Raw genomic sequence first — 16619 nt, forward strand, 5'->3', positions numbered from 1 at the left:
GAAGAGCTTACATTCGGACAATCCCTGTTAGCTTCTGCACACCACTTGGTCTCAGTCCTCTCCTGGAGGGGAACCAGATTGAGGTGGTAAGATGGTAGTTCAGTTTCCAAGCCAGTTCATTCAACCTTTGGTCTCTCTGAAGAGACTGCCAGCCAGGGTTCCACTAACTCACAATTGTGGCTTTGGTTTAGTTTTAAATTTAGAATATATGGGTAACATTTACATTTCAGATGTTTCCCCATCAGGAAAGATAGATAATTCAGGCCGCAATCCTGCACGTGACTGTGGGCAGTCACACTCTTCTGCCCTATTAGGTTGTGCTGTATGTTGCAATTATTTTTACATATCTACCAAAGATCTACAAACCAGTTCTTCTTCTTTTAAGTTTTTAAAAACTTTCTGTTTACTTCTGTTGCCCTTTTTAGCCTGCGCAGTTCGTTGATATTCGAGGCCTTGCTGGATTGTTTCTGTGAGAAGGAAAAATTGATTATGAGTCGGGTATTTCTTTGGTGCAATGTTATTTATTTACAATGAATGTACACAAAGTCCTGTTTCCTGGAACACAGTAGGAACAAACAACAGGAGGAAGTTTCCTTTCTCACAATTTCAAGCCTGCCTTTCCAGCCTTCACTCTGCCAAAGGAAGCTCTATCTTTTCACTTCCTCTCAAGGCCACACTATCAGTACTTCTCTGGTTTTCTCTTGGCTTTTTTAACTGCTTTCTCTTGATTCTCTGCTTGTTTGCTGCTTCTGACACACACAGCTACAATCCAGTCAATGTCCCAGTCCCTGTTTTACCAGTCAGTTCCCTGGGAATCCCCTCTTGGTCTCCCTGAGTTAGTTCTTGTTTAGGTTTTCTGTGTAGTTTGGGTGGTGGCTTCTATTGTTTCAGTTTTCTTACTTCATAAGGGAGCTTAATTTGCTACTTCCATTTAGCCAGAATGAAGGGTGGCTACCATACATATCAGCTTCAGCCAGTTCTGTGATTGCCCATAGATCAAAGACACACTTGCTGGCAACCACCAACACAAGTCCTTACTTTTATTTTTTTAGCTTCTTCAAGGAAAACAGTAAAAATGTTATTTATTTAGATTAAGGAAAAGCACTGGCACTGAAAACATACTCAATCTCTTTATCATACCATGTCCACTGATACACTGTGTATTTCAGAAAACTCAGTAAAAATGAAACATTGATTCAGTATCCTATGGGAGAAATGCTGGCCTCATTAAAGCCAATGACATTGATTCCAAGGTTCGGGTGTGTGTAAGTGAGGACTTCATTCCATATATGCAGCAGATACTTCAGAAATGACCTCAGCCATTTACTGCAATAACAAAGATGTGGTAATAGTATTTAAGTAACAGGCTGATGCATGACATTGAAACACAGGTTAGTTAAGAGCCTTGACTCAAACTTTTACTTTGTCTCTGTATACAAGTGAAAAGTTAGCCACATGGCCGTATCTGTGCCAGACAGTTAAAAACAAAGAAAAAGTTCTTAAAAATGTTCTTATCAATTAGATTATTTGCTCTGCTTTATATTATTAGTGAAGAATAAATGCAGTTCCTTTCAGGAGATCTGGTCCAACAATGAGACAAGCTATAAATGGGTATTCCTTTCACACATCACAAACAGTATAATATTTACCTTTTTATCTTCCATCCACGTATTGTTATACGGTTACCATTCCCACATACTCTGTTCTAATACAAAATGGAATGAAGTTTATCAGCAAAGTTCAGTTCTGATACAAGATTGAGACTGTCCATCTTTCTTAAAGGTGACCTGCAAGGGAAAAAGAAAATTGGGTTTCAATCATTTTTTGCTTCTTTGTTACATATATAGAAGCCCCAAAAGTTATTTTAAATTCTGCTTTGGGTTTTTTTTCTTTGTTTTACTTTACCTCAGAAATTCAGATCCTAGGCTGGAAGACTCTATGGGTATGTCTACACTACGAAATTAAGTCAAATTTATAGAAGTCGGTTTTGTAGAAAGCGTTTTTATACAGTCGATTGTGTGTATCCCCACACAAATACTCTAAGTGCATGTAGTCGGCGGAGTGTGTCCACAGTACCGAGGCAACCGCCGACTTCCGGAGCACTGCACTGTGGGTAGCTATCCCACAGTTCCCGCAGTCTCCGCCGCCCATTTGAATTCTGGGTAGAAATCCCAGTGCCTGATGGGGCTAAAACATTGTCGCGGGTGGTTCTGGGTACATATTGTCAGGCCCCCGTTCCCTCCCTCCCTCCGTGAAAGCAAGGGCAGACAATCGTTTTGCGCCTTTTTTCTTGAGTTACCTGTGCAGACGCCATACCACAGCAAGCATGGAGCCCGCCTGAGTGACTCAGCCTGGTCATTTCCCTTTTAAGTTTCGTCTCATGGCGACTGAGTCCTACCGGCAGTGCACTGTCTTTTAATCAACAGCCAGCAGAAGATGATGGCCAGCAGTCATACTGCACCGTCTTCTGCCGAGCACCCAGGAGATGACGATGGCTAGCGGTCATACTGCACAGTCTGCTGCCAGCAAGATGTATAAAGAGAGACGAAGTGGCTCAAAACAAGAAATAGTCAAGATTTGTTTTGTATTCATTTTCTCCTCCCTCCCTCTGTGAAATCAACGGCCTGCTAAACCCAGTTTTGAGTTGTGTCCTTGAGGTTTTGAGTTCTATCCTTGAGGGGGCCATTCTGTTTCTCACAAAGCCACCCCCTTTTTTGATTTTCATTCCCTGTAAGCCAACCCTGTAAGCCATGTCATCAGTTGCCCCTCCCTCCGTCAGGGCAACGGCAGACAATCGTTCCGCGCCTTTTTTCTGTGCAGACGCCATACCATGGCAAGCATGGAGCCCGCTCAGATCACTTTGGCAATTAGGAGCACTTGAAACACCACACGCATTATCCAGCAGTATATGCAGCACCAGAACTTGGAAAAGCGAAACCGGGTGAGTAGGCGACATCAGTGCGGTGACGAGAGTGATGAGGACATGGACACAGACTTCTCTCAAAGCACGGGCCCTTGCAATGTGGGCATCATGGTACAATGGGGCAGGTTCATTCGGTGGAACGCCGATTCTGGGCTCGGGAAACAAGCACAGACTGGTGGGACCGCATAGTGTTGCAGGTCTGGGACGATTCCCAGTGGCTGCGAAACTTTCGCATGCGTAAGGGTACTTTCATGGAACTCTGTGACTTGCTTTCCCCTGCCCTGAAGCGCAAAAATACCAAGATGAGAGCAGCCCTCACAGTTGAGAAGCGAGTGGCAATAGCCCTGTGGAAGCTTGCAACGCCAGACAGCTACCGGTCAGTTGGGAATCAATTTGGAGTGGGCAAATCTACTGTGGGGGCTGCTGTGATGCAATAGCCAACGCAATCAAAGATCTGCTTATATCAAGGGTAGTGCAGGTCATAGTGGATGGCTTTGCTGCAATGGGATTCCCTAACTGTGGTGGGGCCATAGACGGAACCCATATCCCTATCTTGGCACTGGAGCACCAAGCCGGCGAGTACATAAACCGCAAAGGGTACTTTTCAATAGTGCTGCAAGCACTGGTGGATCACAAGGGACATTTCACCAACATCAACGTGGGATGGCCAGGAAAGGTACATGATGCTCACATCTTCAGGAACTCTGGTCTGTTTCAAAAGCTGCAGGAAGGGACTTTATTCCCAGACCAGAAAATAACCATTGGGGATGTTGAAATGCCTATAGTTATCGTTGGGGACCCTTAACGCCATGGCTCATGAAGCTATACACAGGCAGCCTGGACAATAGTCAGGAGCTGTTCAACTACAGGCTGAGCAAGTGCAGAATGGTGGTAGAATGTGCATTTGGATGTTTAAAAGCGCGCTGGCGCAGTTTACTGACTCGGTTAGACCTCAGCGAAACCAATATTCCCACTGTTTTTACTGCTTGCTGTGTGCTCCACAATATCTGAGAGAGTAAGGGGGAGACGTTTATGGCGGGGTGGGACGTTGAGGCAAATCACCTGGCTGCTGGTTACACACAGCCAGACACCAGGACACTTAGAAGAGCACAGGAGGGCGCGGTGCGCATCAGAGAAGCTTTGAAAACCAGTTTCATGACTGGACAGGCTACGGTGTGAAAGTTCTGTTTGTTTCTCCTTGATGAAACCCCCTGACCCTTGGTTCACTCTACTTCTCTGTAAGCTAACCACCCTCCCCTCCTCCCTTTGATCACCGCTTGCAGAGGCAATAAAGTCATTGTTGCTTCACATTTATGCATTCTTTATTAATTCATCACACAAATAGTTGGATAACTACCAAGGTAGCCCAGGAGGGGTGGTGGAGGAGGGAAGGACAAGGCCACACAGCACTTTAAAAGTTTAAAACTTATTGAATTCCAGCCTTCTGTTGCTTGGGCAATCCTCTGGGGTGGAGTGGCTGGGTGGCCGGAGGGCCCCCCCCCACGTTCTTGGGCATCTGGGTGAGGAGGCTACGGAACTTGGGGAGGAGGGCAGTTGGTTACACAGGGACTGTAGCGGTGGTCTGTGCTCCTGCTGCCTTTCCTGCAGCTCAACCATATGCTGGAGCATATTAGTTTGATCCTCCAGCAGCCTCAGCATTGAATCCTGCCTCCTCTTATCACGCTGCCGCCACCTTTCAGCTTCAGTCCTCTCTTCAGCTCGCCACCTCTCCTCCCGGTCATTTTGTGCTTTCCTGCACTCTGACATTGTCTGCCTCCACGCATTCGTCTGTGCTCTGTCAGTGTGGGAGGACAGCATGAGGTCAGAGAACATTTCATCGCGAGTGCGTTTTTTTCGCCTTCTAATCTTTGCTAGCCTCTGGGAAGGAGAAGATCCTGTTATCCTTGAAATACATGCAGCTGGTGGAGGAAAAAAAAGGACAGTGGTATTTAAAAAGACACATTTTCTAGAACAATGGGTACACTCTTTCATGGTAAAGCTTGCTGTTAACATTACATAGATAGCACATGTGCTTTCGTTTCAAGGTCGCATTTTGCCTCCCTCCAGCGCGTGGCTAGCCCCTCCCCCCTCTCCGTGGCTAACAGCGGGGAACATTTCTGTTCAGCCACAGGCAAACAGCCCAGCAGGAACAGGCACCTCTGAATGTCCCCTTAAGAAAAGCTCCCTATTTCAACCAGGTGACCATGAATGATATCACTCTCCTGAGGATAACACAGAGAGAGAAATGACGGATGTTGTTTGAATGCCAGCAAACATACACTGCAATGCTTTGTTCTACAGTGATTCCCGAGTACGTGCTACTGGCCTGGAGAGGTAAAGTGTCCTACCACGATGGATGGAATAAGGCTGCCCTTCCCAGAAACCTTTTGCAAAGGTTTGGAAGTACATCCAGGACAGCCGCGAATGCCAGGGCAAATTAATCATTAAACATGCTTGCTTTTAAACCATGTATAGTATTTTAAAAAGTACACTCACCAGAGGTCCCTTCTCTGCCTGGCGTGTCTGGGAGGCAGCCTTGGGTGGGTTCGGGGGGTACTGGCTCCAGGTCCAGGGTGAGAAACAGTTCCTGGCTGTTGGGAAAACCGGTTTCTCCACTTGCTTGCTGTGAGCTATCTACAACCTCCTCCTCATCATCATCTTCTTCGTCCCCAAAACCTGCTTCCGTATTGCCTCCATCTCCATTGAAGGAGTCAAACAACGCGGCTGGGGTAGTGGTGGCTGAACCCCCTAAAATGGCATGCAGCTCATCATAGAAGCGGCTTGTTTTGGGCTCTGACCCAAAGCGGCTGTTCGTCTCTCTGGTTTTCTGGTAGGCTTGCCTCAGCTCCTTAAGTTTCACCTGGCACTGCTTCGGGTCCCTGTTATGGCCTCTGTCCTTCATGCCCTGGGAGATTTTGACAAATGTTTTGGCATTTCGAAAACTGGAACGTAGTTCTGATAGCACGGATTCCTCTCCCCACACAGCGATCAGATCCCGTACCTCCTGTTCGGTCCATGCTGGAGCTCTTCTGCGATTCTGGAACTCCATCATGGTCACCTCTGCTGATGAGCTCTGCTTGGTCACCTGCAGCTTGCCACACTGGCCAAACAGGAAATTGAAATTCAAAAGTTTGCGGGCCTTTTCCTCGCTACCTGGCCAGTGCATCTGAGTTGAGAGTCCTGTCCAGAGCGGTCACAATGGAGCACTCTGGGATAGCTCCCGGAGGCCAATACCATCTAATTGCGTCCACAGTACCCCAAATTCGACCCAGCAAGGCCGATTTAAGCGCTAATCCCTTTGTCAGGGGTGGAGTAAGGAAATGGATTTTAAGAGCCCTTTAAGTAAAAAAAAAAAAAGGGGGCTTCGTCGTGTGGACGGGTACAGGGTTAAATCGATTTAACGCTGCTAAGTTCGACCTCAACTCCTACTGTAGACCAGGGCTATGACTGGAGAACTAGTGAAATGGTGACATTGTAAGGACCAAGAAAGTAAAAATTTAGTTATAGAGAAGGGATGGAATCTTTAAGCAGATTGTTTAACACACAGTTTTTTTGTTTTTTCCTAACACCTGTTTATCTTCAATCATTAATTAACATTGTGAATAAAAAGCTTTTGTTAAAGATTCACCATCCTCAGTGCTTCAGTTAAGGTAGTAAGAACTCACTGTACAAATCCCTTATCCTTCTGATTGCTCATCCAACAAAACTACAGAAGATACATTTTTATATTCCTGATCTTTTGAAGTTAAAAAACCCCCCACTCCATCCCCATCCCAAAGCCCTAACATTTTTAGGTCATCTTTATACAGTGTAAAAAAGCAAAAAAGGGGATAAGCAAGTCCCCTTTAAGTTCTCCATGCTCTGCAGTACACAAGAACAGAGAAATCATGGTACCCCATAGTTTTGATGTTTATTTTATGCTAGAGTTTCCTACCACCACCCTACCCCCAACTAGCCCATAATATGGTGGATGTACACAACTCAGTTTACATAAAGGGATAATCTGGAAGATAAACAACCAGAGATCTATATTCACTTTCACTGGTAAAAATACCCAACTTGTTGCCAAGCAAACATTGTCCTCTAGAACTCCAAGCATACAGCTGTGCTGATTAAACAACACGGGTTTATTTGTACTGTGTGTATCCAGTCATAACTGAATCACAAATTCAGAAGCATGGATTGTTCACTTAATTAAAAGTTTTGGTTCTAGCAACTCACATCTTCGGGTGGTCTACTCTACAAAATTAGGTTGATGTAAGCAAGTTTGCATTGACCTAGTTGTGCATGTGTCTAACTTAAATTTATCTTCTCCCAGTGTAAGTACCCGATTACGGCAAAGCAGTAACACCACCTCCCCAAGCAGTGTTGAGCCATGGTAGATGTACTGAGGTCAACACAGTGCAAGTGTAGACACTGCATTACTTATGTTGACCCTTACAGTCCTCCAACAGCTGTCCCACAATGCCCAAACACTGATTGCTCTGGTCACAATTGTGAGCTCCATTTCCCAGGATCCTGGAGACCAGCAGGCTCCCCGCCCCTTAAAGCCCAGCAAATTTTTGAAATGCCTTTTTCTGATTTTCCAGCTTGGCAAGCACACCTAGCAGTTCTCTCCTGTTGGCCAGCTGCACATTCCAGACGTGCTTCAGCTTGGAGAGACAGGAGATATTGGATCTCCTGGGCCTGTGAGGAAAAGAGGCTGCGCTACAGACCAGCCATAGAAATGTAGACATCTACAAGCGGATTGCACGGGGGATGCAGGAGAATGGCAATGACAGGGACTAGCAGCAGTGCCGCTTGAAAGCAAAGGAACTGTGTCAGACATATCAGAAGCCAAGGAGGGGAACAACCAATTGGGGGCCACACTGCAGACCTTGCACTTTACAAAGAGCTGCATGCCATCCTTGACAGAGACCCCACTACCATCCCATAGACCACTGTGGATACTTTTGAGGCCTCTGGTGCAAACAGCAAGAACAAGGAGGTAGAGAAGGAAGAGGAGGAGGATGGGGGACATGCGACTGGGGAGGTCCAGCTATGCTGCAAGCCAGGACCTGTTTGAGACTCCGTTGCAGTTCAGTCAGTCCCAGCAGTTGAGCATGGGTGAGTCCAATGCCAGGGAAGGAACCTTGGGTAAGTGTGTAATTGTGTTTCCCATTACGATGATGCACTGATGGCGCCCCCAATGTAACAGGACATAGCTACTGACCTTTCATTAATTTACTCATACTAAAAGAGGTAGCAGTACGACAAAGAGAGCGAGCATTATCTGCTTTTGATTCCCCTGTAGAAGTATGCGGGGAGGAGGGGAAGCGGATCACTTTCTTTGTGCACACAGGGATGTCCAATGAATTCTCCTGAGAGAGCTCAACGACGCTTTCCTGGAGATATTCCGCAACCCTCTCCTGAAGGTTTCTAGGGACGGCAGCCTTATTTCTTCCTCTGTGGTAAGACACTTTCCCACACCACTTGGAGATAAATTCTACAGGCGCCATTGCAGTACATGGCTTCGGGATGATAGCAGCAGCTATTCTCTCTTTGTCTTTGTTACCCTCAGGAGTGAGAGATCAGCTAAAATCACCACTGCCTGTGGAAAACGGTGCCAGTGTTCAGTGCCACTGCCCTTTACTCATCGTTTCATTCTCTCCTCATCTCCCTTACCCTGGTGGCTCTGACTCACCACGGCTGGTGCTGTGAGTGGCACCATGTGCAAGCACAACTGTCAGTAAGTATATCTTGTTAAAAACTTTAGGGGAGCAAGGGAATGGAGTTCTGAATCTTAACTTTGGCTTTCCATTGTGACTATACTGACAATGGTACTTCTGGGTGCTTTATCTGCAGCTTCTGCTGTGTCGCCTAAAAAGGTTTCCCCTCCAACCCTGTGGAATGCCTGAGTCAGATAAGGAGGATTAAGAAGAGGACTCGGGATGACATGTTCAGGGAGATCCTACAAGCCAGTGCTGCATCAGACTGTGAGCACAGGCCCTGGAGGATGAACACTGCAGCCTGGAGAAGGAAATAGCAGGTAGGAGAAAGACTCAGGAGCCCAAGCAGGTAAAGAAGAGGGAGATGCACCAGGACATAATGAGGTTTCTCTGGCAGCAAACTCCAATACTGCAGCCTCTTGTGGACCCACAGGTTCAATAATCACGTGCTCACGTGCTCACCTCCCTTTGCGGTCAATGGAAAGCTCCACGGCAGCATCTCCCAACACCCAACCCTCAACATTCCACATGGCATATGGGGCTGCATCCCTACCGCTACCTAATGGGAGACACTAAGGACAACCACAGCTTCACATACACTGACCTGAGAGAGCCATAGTAACTGTATGTGTAACTAAAATGAACATTAATTATTTCCCTTTGTTAAGTTCTTTCCCACTAATTTATTTTTTTTTATATATTTGCTTTTAAATGTCTCAGATTTTTTTTTTGCACTGGTTTTGTTACAGAATAAAATTCTACTATTTGGAAAATAATTTTTATTAGTTCACAACGTATGCTGCAGAGTGCCTAGTAGTTCTGAAAGCACCAATTTACATGTGGCTGTACAGTGTGACACAATTCATAGAATCAGTGACAAACACAGTGTTACAATCATAAATGTATAACAAGCACCACAAAATTAATAGGTGCATTCAGGCTTGCCGACAGGGGGAGGGGAGGGCAAATGGGGCAATTGTCCAGGGGCCAGTAGCAGCGGTGGAGGCTGGGAGCCCAGGGCCCTTTTAAATCGACTGGGTGGGCCACAGGGCTCCTAAGCATAGACGCCAAGTGGGTGCTGATCACCCACTGGCGGGCTCCTCCTCCCCCACACCTCCTGCCATCCACTGATCAGCTTGTCCCCAACAGCTGTTTGGCAGAGTTCCAGAGGTGCTGGGGGGTGAAGAGCAGGGGGTGGGAAGAGGCAGTGCAGGGGCGGGCCTGAGCGATGCCTGGCACAGGTGCCAGGAGTGGAAGGGACGGGACCAGCCCTTTCTAGCCATTGAGACGCTGCTGGCAGTCCTGTGTGGTGGCCCAGGCCCAGGCCAGGACTTGGGTTCAGGATGGCTCGTGCAGGTGGGCCAAGGCCAACTCAGGGCAGGCCAGGGCTCAGGGCAGCTCTGACGGGCAGGTTGGTGCGCAGGGCAGCTTGGGCAGGCAGGCCAGGCCTAGGGGCTGCTCAGCTGGGCTGGCTGGGGATGCTCTGGCTGCGGTCTGGGGCTTGGGCCTCCTCTGGCCCTGGCAAGGGAGGAGGGGCAGGGCGGGTGGGGCCTCAGGCAGAAGAAGCAGGGCAGAGAGCTAGCCTCCTCGAATGGGGGTTCAGGCGCCGCCCATGCCAGCCACATTGCCAGCATTGAGGAGGCACGTGACCTGCCCTTTAGATTGTGCCCCCCACTATGGGAAGGCACCAGTTGTATATGGGGTGCCCTCGGAGGAGGGGGCGGAACAGGAGTAGGAAGAGGTTGGGCGGGAGTGGGGCATTGGGGGAAGGGGCCAAGGACTGAGCAGGGGGAAATGTGGAAGTCAGCGCCTGTGCTCCTCAGCGTGGGCGGGGTGGTACTGGTGGCAGCAAAGGCAGCCAGGTGGGCATGTGGAAGCCCTGGCCATGCCGGAAGAGTGCGCCCAGCAGCGCAGCTGGCAGCTCGCTGGGCACATGCGGGAGCCCATTGACTGTTCTGCCCTGGGGCCCAGAATTGCTGTCAGTGGGTCTGGGTGCATTGACAGTGTTATATGCAATGATGTACACCAGAGCACCACACAATTCCTAAAGGCCCCAAAACACCAAGGCCAAGTAGAGCACAGTACACCACAATGCATTAGTGTGGCACACTGTTAAAGTGCTCTTTCAAAGCCTGCCTGAGCCAGATAGTTCCACTTTGAGCTCTTCTAATAGCCCTAGCGTCTGGCTGTTCAAACTCAGCGAACAGCCGCTCTACCTCCAGCCCAGCTGCAACTTTTCCCCCTTTGCTTCACAGATATTATGCAGGATAAACACTGGGATTTTTTTCACTGAGAGCCAGTCTCATGAGTAAACAATTCCAGCGTCCCTTCAATCTACCAAAAGTGCATTCAGCTGTCATTCTGCACCTGCTGAGCCAGTAGTTGAATCTTTCTTCAATGCTGCCAATGTGGCTGGCATGGGCGGGGCGTGAACTCCCATTCAAGGAGGCTAGCCCCCGCCCTGCCCCTTCTGCCTGAGGACCCATCCTCCCTGCCTCTCCTCACACCGTGGCCGGAGAATCCCCAGCCAGCCCGGTTGAGCAGCCCCTAGCCCCAGCCTGCCCGCCCGAGCCACCCTGTGCACCAACCCACCCACCAGAGCTGCCCTGAGCCCTGGCCTGCCCGATCCACCCTGAGTTGGCCTTGGCCCCCCTGGCCAAGCCTCCCCGAGTTCCACCCCGCCCGAGTCGCCCTGAGTCCCAGCCCGCCCCAAGTCCCAGCTGTCCAAAGGAACTCTGAGCTCTGCTGTGGCCCAGCCCCGGAGTGGGGAGCATTAGTGGAGGTTTGGGTAGGCTTAGCCTCCCCCAGCCTCCATTATGCACCACCCATGCTGGCTGACATACGGCTTCAAGAGCCAGGAGAGCAAGATAGGCTTGGTCCCCCTGGATCACTGTTGGCATTTCAACATTCCCAGTGGCAATTCACCAGTTGGGAAAGAAAGTCTCTGCTTGTAGCTTTCTGAACTGTCTTGTATTCTTAAAGATGTGAGCGTCACGCACCTTTCCTGACTAGCCAACATTCATGTCCATGAAGCATCCCCAGTGATCCACCAGCACTTGTAGAACCATAGAACAGTAGCCCGTTTGGTTGATGTATTCTGTGGCAAGGTGGTCTGGTGCCAAAAGAGAGATATGCATGTTATCTATCACTCCCCTGCAGTTCAGGACCCCCATTGCTGCAAAACCATCCACTATGTCCTGCATATTGTCAAGAGTCACAGTCCTTCATATCAGGACATGATTAATGGTAATGCACACTTGCATCGCAACAGCCACCACAGTGGATTTCCCAATTACAAATTGATTCCTGACTGACCAGTAGCAATCCAGTGTTGCAAGCTTCCATAGAGTGATCTCCACTCGCTTCTCCACTGTCAGTGCAGCTCTCATTTTGGTGATGCTGCGCCGAAGGGCTGGGGCAAACTTTGCACACACTTCTGGAAATGTGGCCTTGAACATCCAAAAGTTCTGCAGCCACTGCTCATCATCCCAGACCTGCATAGCAATGCGATCCCACCATTCAGTGCTTGTTTCTCGGGCTTAGAACCGGCACTCCACCCTCTGCAGCTGCTCCATGAATGCCAACAATAACTGCATTGTTTCTTTCTATATCCCACAGCAAGCTAGCCTCCAAGGAATTGTCTTGTTCCCTACGGCTCCGCAAATACTGCAGGATCAGTCACATTGCACTTCCAGTGCTCATCACAATAGTGCAGAGCTGTGCAGGATACATGCTTCTCACGGAGATGGCAGGTGCACAGGTTTAAGGGGCTTTTAAAAAGAGGCGCAAAACATGGGCTGTAGATAAAATTATGGGCAGGAGAAAACTGCATCATGGGACACTGAAATCATGTTCTCAGTCACCCATGTTTGCCCACAAGAGGCTTGCAAACCCTTCCCAAAACACCCAGCACTAAATGATGGCAAGTTGCACTGCAGGATAGCTACCCACAGTGCACTGCTTTCTCTGCATTGATATATGCGCTGCTAGTGAGGACATGCACCGCTGACACAAGGAGCGTAGTGCGGACATGCAAAAGTGATGTAATTACTGTGGCGGCTGTACGTCGATATAACTTAGGTCGACATAATTTTGTAGCGTAGACTTGCCTTTTGCAAATCATTGATTTTAGTGTGTGTGCCTTTTTTTGTTTTTGAGGTTCACACAGGAAGACAGGGATTAAATACTTCCCCTTAATGCTGCTGCTGTTTCTTCTTGATACATTAGTTAAATTTATGTCAGTCCCGGGAGGATCCTGTCCTTTTACATTAGTTACTACTGTTTATTAGCCATCCCAACAGAAAAAAAGGAAGGAAGGAAGGCAAAGCTTTCAGCAGCCAGAATTCTCAGTTTTACTATAAAACAGAAACGTTAGCCCAAAATACTGTGCAGGATGAAGTCAAGTCTAGGAAGAGCATCAGCAGAAAATGGGGAAAGAAAATGCGGATATGGGGCAGAAGTGACAAAAAAGGTAAGAGGGTGTAGGAAGGAAGGGAATGAAATATGTTGGGACAGGAAGCCTTTTTAAAACATGAAACAGCCTAAAAAATCCACAGGATTCGTATTTTCTACAGTTGCCTTTATATCAAGTATAAAATGTATAATACATATGGAGATAATGACTACAGGCTTCAACCAGGTTGGGGCCCCATTATACTATGCGTTGCGGGACTGATCCAGCGATGTACTTAAGCACATTAGTAGTCCCACTGAGGGACAAAAGATATAAAGACTTAACAGCATAAAGAAGAATAATTATAGATCCCCAGCTATCCCACTGCACTGAAATATAAATATCTACAAAGCCAATACAAACAACAGGTATTTGTATAGCACCGCAGCACACAGAACTCTGTAGTGAGGTGGAGAATGGCAACCCTTAGACACGAGGACAAAAGGAGTTGCAAGAAGAGAACAGAAATTGTTTTTTCAGGTACTTTGAAGACATGCTTCAACGATAAGTAGGTTTTTGTGGCATAAGACTTGATACAGTGGGTCAAATTTTGTTCTCAATAACAGTCCTCCAACCTCATTGAAATCTAAGGAGTTTCATGAAAATACGATTTGGCCCTTTCTTTAAACTATTGAAAAGCTTATAAAATGGAGTGCTGCTGAATGCTTACACTCCATTTTCTCTCTCTTATCGTCCTACAGCATTTGACAATATACAAGCACCATTATTCCATCAGTTAGCGAAATGTTTCATGCTGTTTAGTTATACTGATACATAATGACTAGTCTTCTTAAATTTCAAAAAATCATTACCTTGAAAACTGTCAGACCTTTGATTTATTCCAGACCTCCCTCTTCAATCTGATCCTTTCTTTGGCCTTTTTATCCTTCTCTGACCTTGCCTGGAAGGTGACCTGGTAGATGTTGAAATTCTCAAATCCTGTTACTATAAGGCATTAGCAGGCTCATAGGAGGTTGATTAGGTGACAAATCCTTGTCGGCCTATTGCTATCACAATACCCCGTGGTAGCAAGATCCACTAAGAAGAAGATTTGAGTGGCACAGTAAGTGTTTGCAATAGGATCATCATGATATTCTAGAAAGTCACAGCAAGTCCCCTCTCTCTCTGTGCATTGGAATCTGTAGGTTCTTAGCAACACATTTATCATCCACAAAAACATGACATTTACAAAAGAATCACAGCAGTAACTACTCCCACATCTGAAAATGGCTGAAAGGGTTGCAAATTCATGAAGCCTCATTAAAGTGCAAGGAGAATTTGTTACCTTTGATATATTTTCATATTTTGTCTGGGTATTTTTTTTTTAGAAAAGGAACATTTCAGATTTACTGCAGCCATTCCTCACAGTCAGAGGTGTTTGAAATTTAAAACCAATTTGATCCATCTTTCATTTCAAGAATTTGTCATAATCGCTTAAAGGTTTCTACTGTGAAATGCTGGGATCTGCTGAGAGGTCATTTTAGGGGAGACTGCAGTGGGGATGCTGGGGACCACAACTAAAATCTTTTTAGACTCCAGAATTACTTTTCTAATTCACCAGGCTAATCTCCTTTGTATTTGCAGAAATGAGGTGACCCAAATCTGCTGCAAATATTACATAAAACCAGAAGCCCTCTATCTAATTAAATAAACCCCCTTTACGAAAAGGGGATTATAAAAGCAAAGTATCTTTACGACTCAGAAAATTGTGGGAATTCCTCAAACATCTTTCATCTGTCCACTAACAATTTAGGGTTATAGCTTCCCCTTCAGACAGAAATGTGCACAGAGGGCAAATACCCACCTCAAAAGGTGTGCTGCTGTGGGCACATTCTGGTCTGCAGCACCACCCCTTCTAGGAGGCAGCAGAGTCTGTAGGAATAAGGATCTGAAAGAGGTGTGGTCTGGGGAAGGGCTGGCTGCCTAGAATCTTCAGGATTAGCAGAGGACAAACCTGCAACTCTTGGGCCATTGGCACTCAAAGGATTCTGTAAATCCTTTCTAATCTACTATACTGATATACATTTAGAGTAACTCCACTGATTTCAATGGATTTATATCAGTGCAAATGAGATCAGATTCTGGTTCCGTTCCCTTTCTGTTCCCAAGTCCAGGCAGCACGCTTTGCACAGTTGCTGTATGACAGTTGACTGTCCCACCAACACCTGTTGTCATGTGAGCCTTTTAGTGGTGTTAACATGGCATCAAGGATGTAGCTGTTCAAAGTAGCACTACTGCGGGCAGATCTTTATGCTGAGTCCTACAGGAGCCACAGAACAGTTGCACATTTCATAGCCTCACCTCCTCTGCTGTGAATACCTATTTCCCCCATACTGCCTGTTAGGATGGAGCTGAACAGAAGGCACCGTTGATCACTACACATTGGTGGTAGTGAACATCGCCCAACTGATTTTGTCCTAGTTGCACCATTTTGTTCCTCTGTTATGGCTCGGAGGGGATCATTTGGGATTTCACAAATAGAGATGTTTCTTTAAGCTCTGCTGAAATTTGATTATAAGATACACGGTAGTTTCCTGAGAAGTTTTTAAGTAGTTTCTCACTGAGGGCACTAAACCCCACTATAACTTCTTGTTTTAGCAGACATGATGGTATGCCCAGTGACAACTCCAGCTGTAGATCATTATAGGGTAATGTGACATATTAACTTGCAAGGAATCCTGCAGGATGTATTTGCTGTCACAAATCTCTTTAAATATTGACCTCTTTACAAATTAAATGTTCCAAGCAAACACTCCTAAATCTACGATGCATGTCTTGCAAAATAAATTACTGTTTAAACCATGGAATGTGCAATATAATTCACGCTATTACTCCATCCTGTCAGGGCCACCTCCGACCACTCTCTGAGAAATCCTATCACCTTCTGCACAAGGGAAAATAGTTTCAGATCAGCCTTGTTACTCCAGAAAGTGTTATCATCAAACAAGCTTAATCAATGAATTGTGTGAGTTGTAATGCCAGCAATTCCATTTCTTACCTCTTCTGTCATCCGTGGAATTTATTCCACAGTCCATGGTGATTTAGAGAAAGAAAAAGAGAGTTGTGTGTGATCCCAGGGACTTTCAGTCTAAGTTGTAGGAGTTACCTCTTGTAAACTGCTGTGTCTTGTCCGAATAAGCTTTTAGTGGCCAGATCATCAGCTGGTCTAAATCAGAGGAACACCATTGAGTCAACAGAGCCTTTTTCCTCCAGCGGAGGATTGGGCCCTTTATTTTTTTTTATACTTTAAAAAATACAAAGAAACAACTATACACTGGCAAGCACGGACTGCATGTAAATGCAGTAGCTGGTAGAGGATACAATATGCTTGTTATTTTACAGCAAAAACATCCCTTTGGAAGGCAAGGATGACACTTAATAAGGGAAGGCTCTAAAGCAGGGAAGAATTGTCAAGACCACTTCAAAGCTGCACACATGTTGTATCATATACTCCTGCTTATCTGCCCTATCCTGGATAGTAAGGATCACTGAATTACTGGCTGAGCCTATTTGATCTGATAAATTGGTGCGCCTG

General features: G+C 46.6%; 2 protein-coding genes and 1 long non-coding RNA gene across 5 annotated transcripts in view; 2 read left to right on the plus strand and 1 right to left on the minus strand.

Annotated features, from left to right (window-relative positions):
* LOC140911527 (uncharacterized) overlaps window positions 1-8948 on the plus strand; it is a 27188-nt gene extending 18240 nt beyond the window's left edge. Inside the window, exon 2 of the long non-coding RNA XR_012159011.1 lies at window positions 8768-8948. This is a non-coding gene — a long non-coding RNA (uncharacterized LOC140911527). The remainder of the gene's footprint in view (window positions 1-8767) is intronic.
* The window catches only part of AP3S1 (adaptor related protein complex 3 subunit sigma 1), a 148028-nt gene that overhangs the window by 20046 nt on the left and 111363 nt on the right, over window positions 1-16619 (plus strand). The gene's annotated exons all lie outside the window — the stretch shown is intronic.
* Window positions 4250-16619, minus strand: part of LOC140911519 (uncharacterized) — a 25116-nt gene continuing 12746 nt past the window's right edge. Inside the window, exons 3-4 of one of the 3 annotated variants that reach the window (XM_078852850.1) lie at window positions 5420-6023; window positions 4250-4842 (exon numbers count right to left, since the gene is read on the minus strand). In XM_078852850.1, the coding sequence (XP_078708976.1) occupies window positions 4343-4842; window positions 5420-5975 (1056 nt within the window). In that variant the 5' untranslated portion in view covers window positions 5976-6023 and the 3' untranslated portion in view covers window positions 4250-4342. Of the gene's footprint in view, window positions 4843-5419; window positions 6024-14419; window positions 16251-16619 lie in introns of those variants that run through there. The other 2 variants (XR_013635795.1, XR_013635796.1) reach the window with 2 other exon arrangements.

The sequence above is a fragment of the Lepidochelys kempii genome, chromosome 5 (assembly GCF_965140285.1).
Source record: "Lepidochelys kempii isolate rLepKem1 chromosome 5, rLepKem1.hap1, whole genome shotgun sequence".
In the NCBI taxonomy this organism is placed as follows: domain Eukaryota; kingdom Metazoa; phylum Chordata; order Testudines; family Cheloniidae; genus Lepidochelys; species Lepidochelys kempii.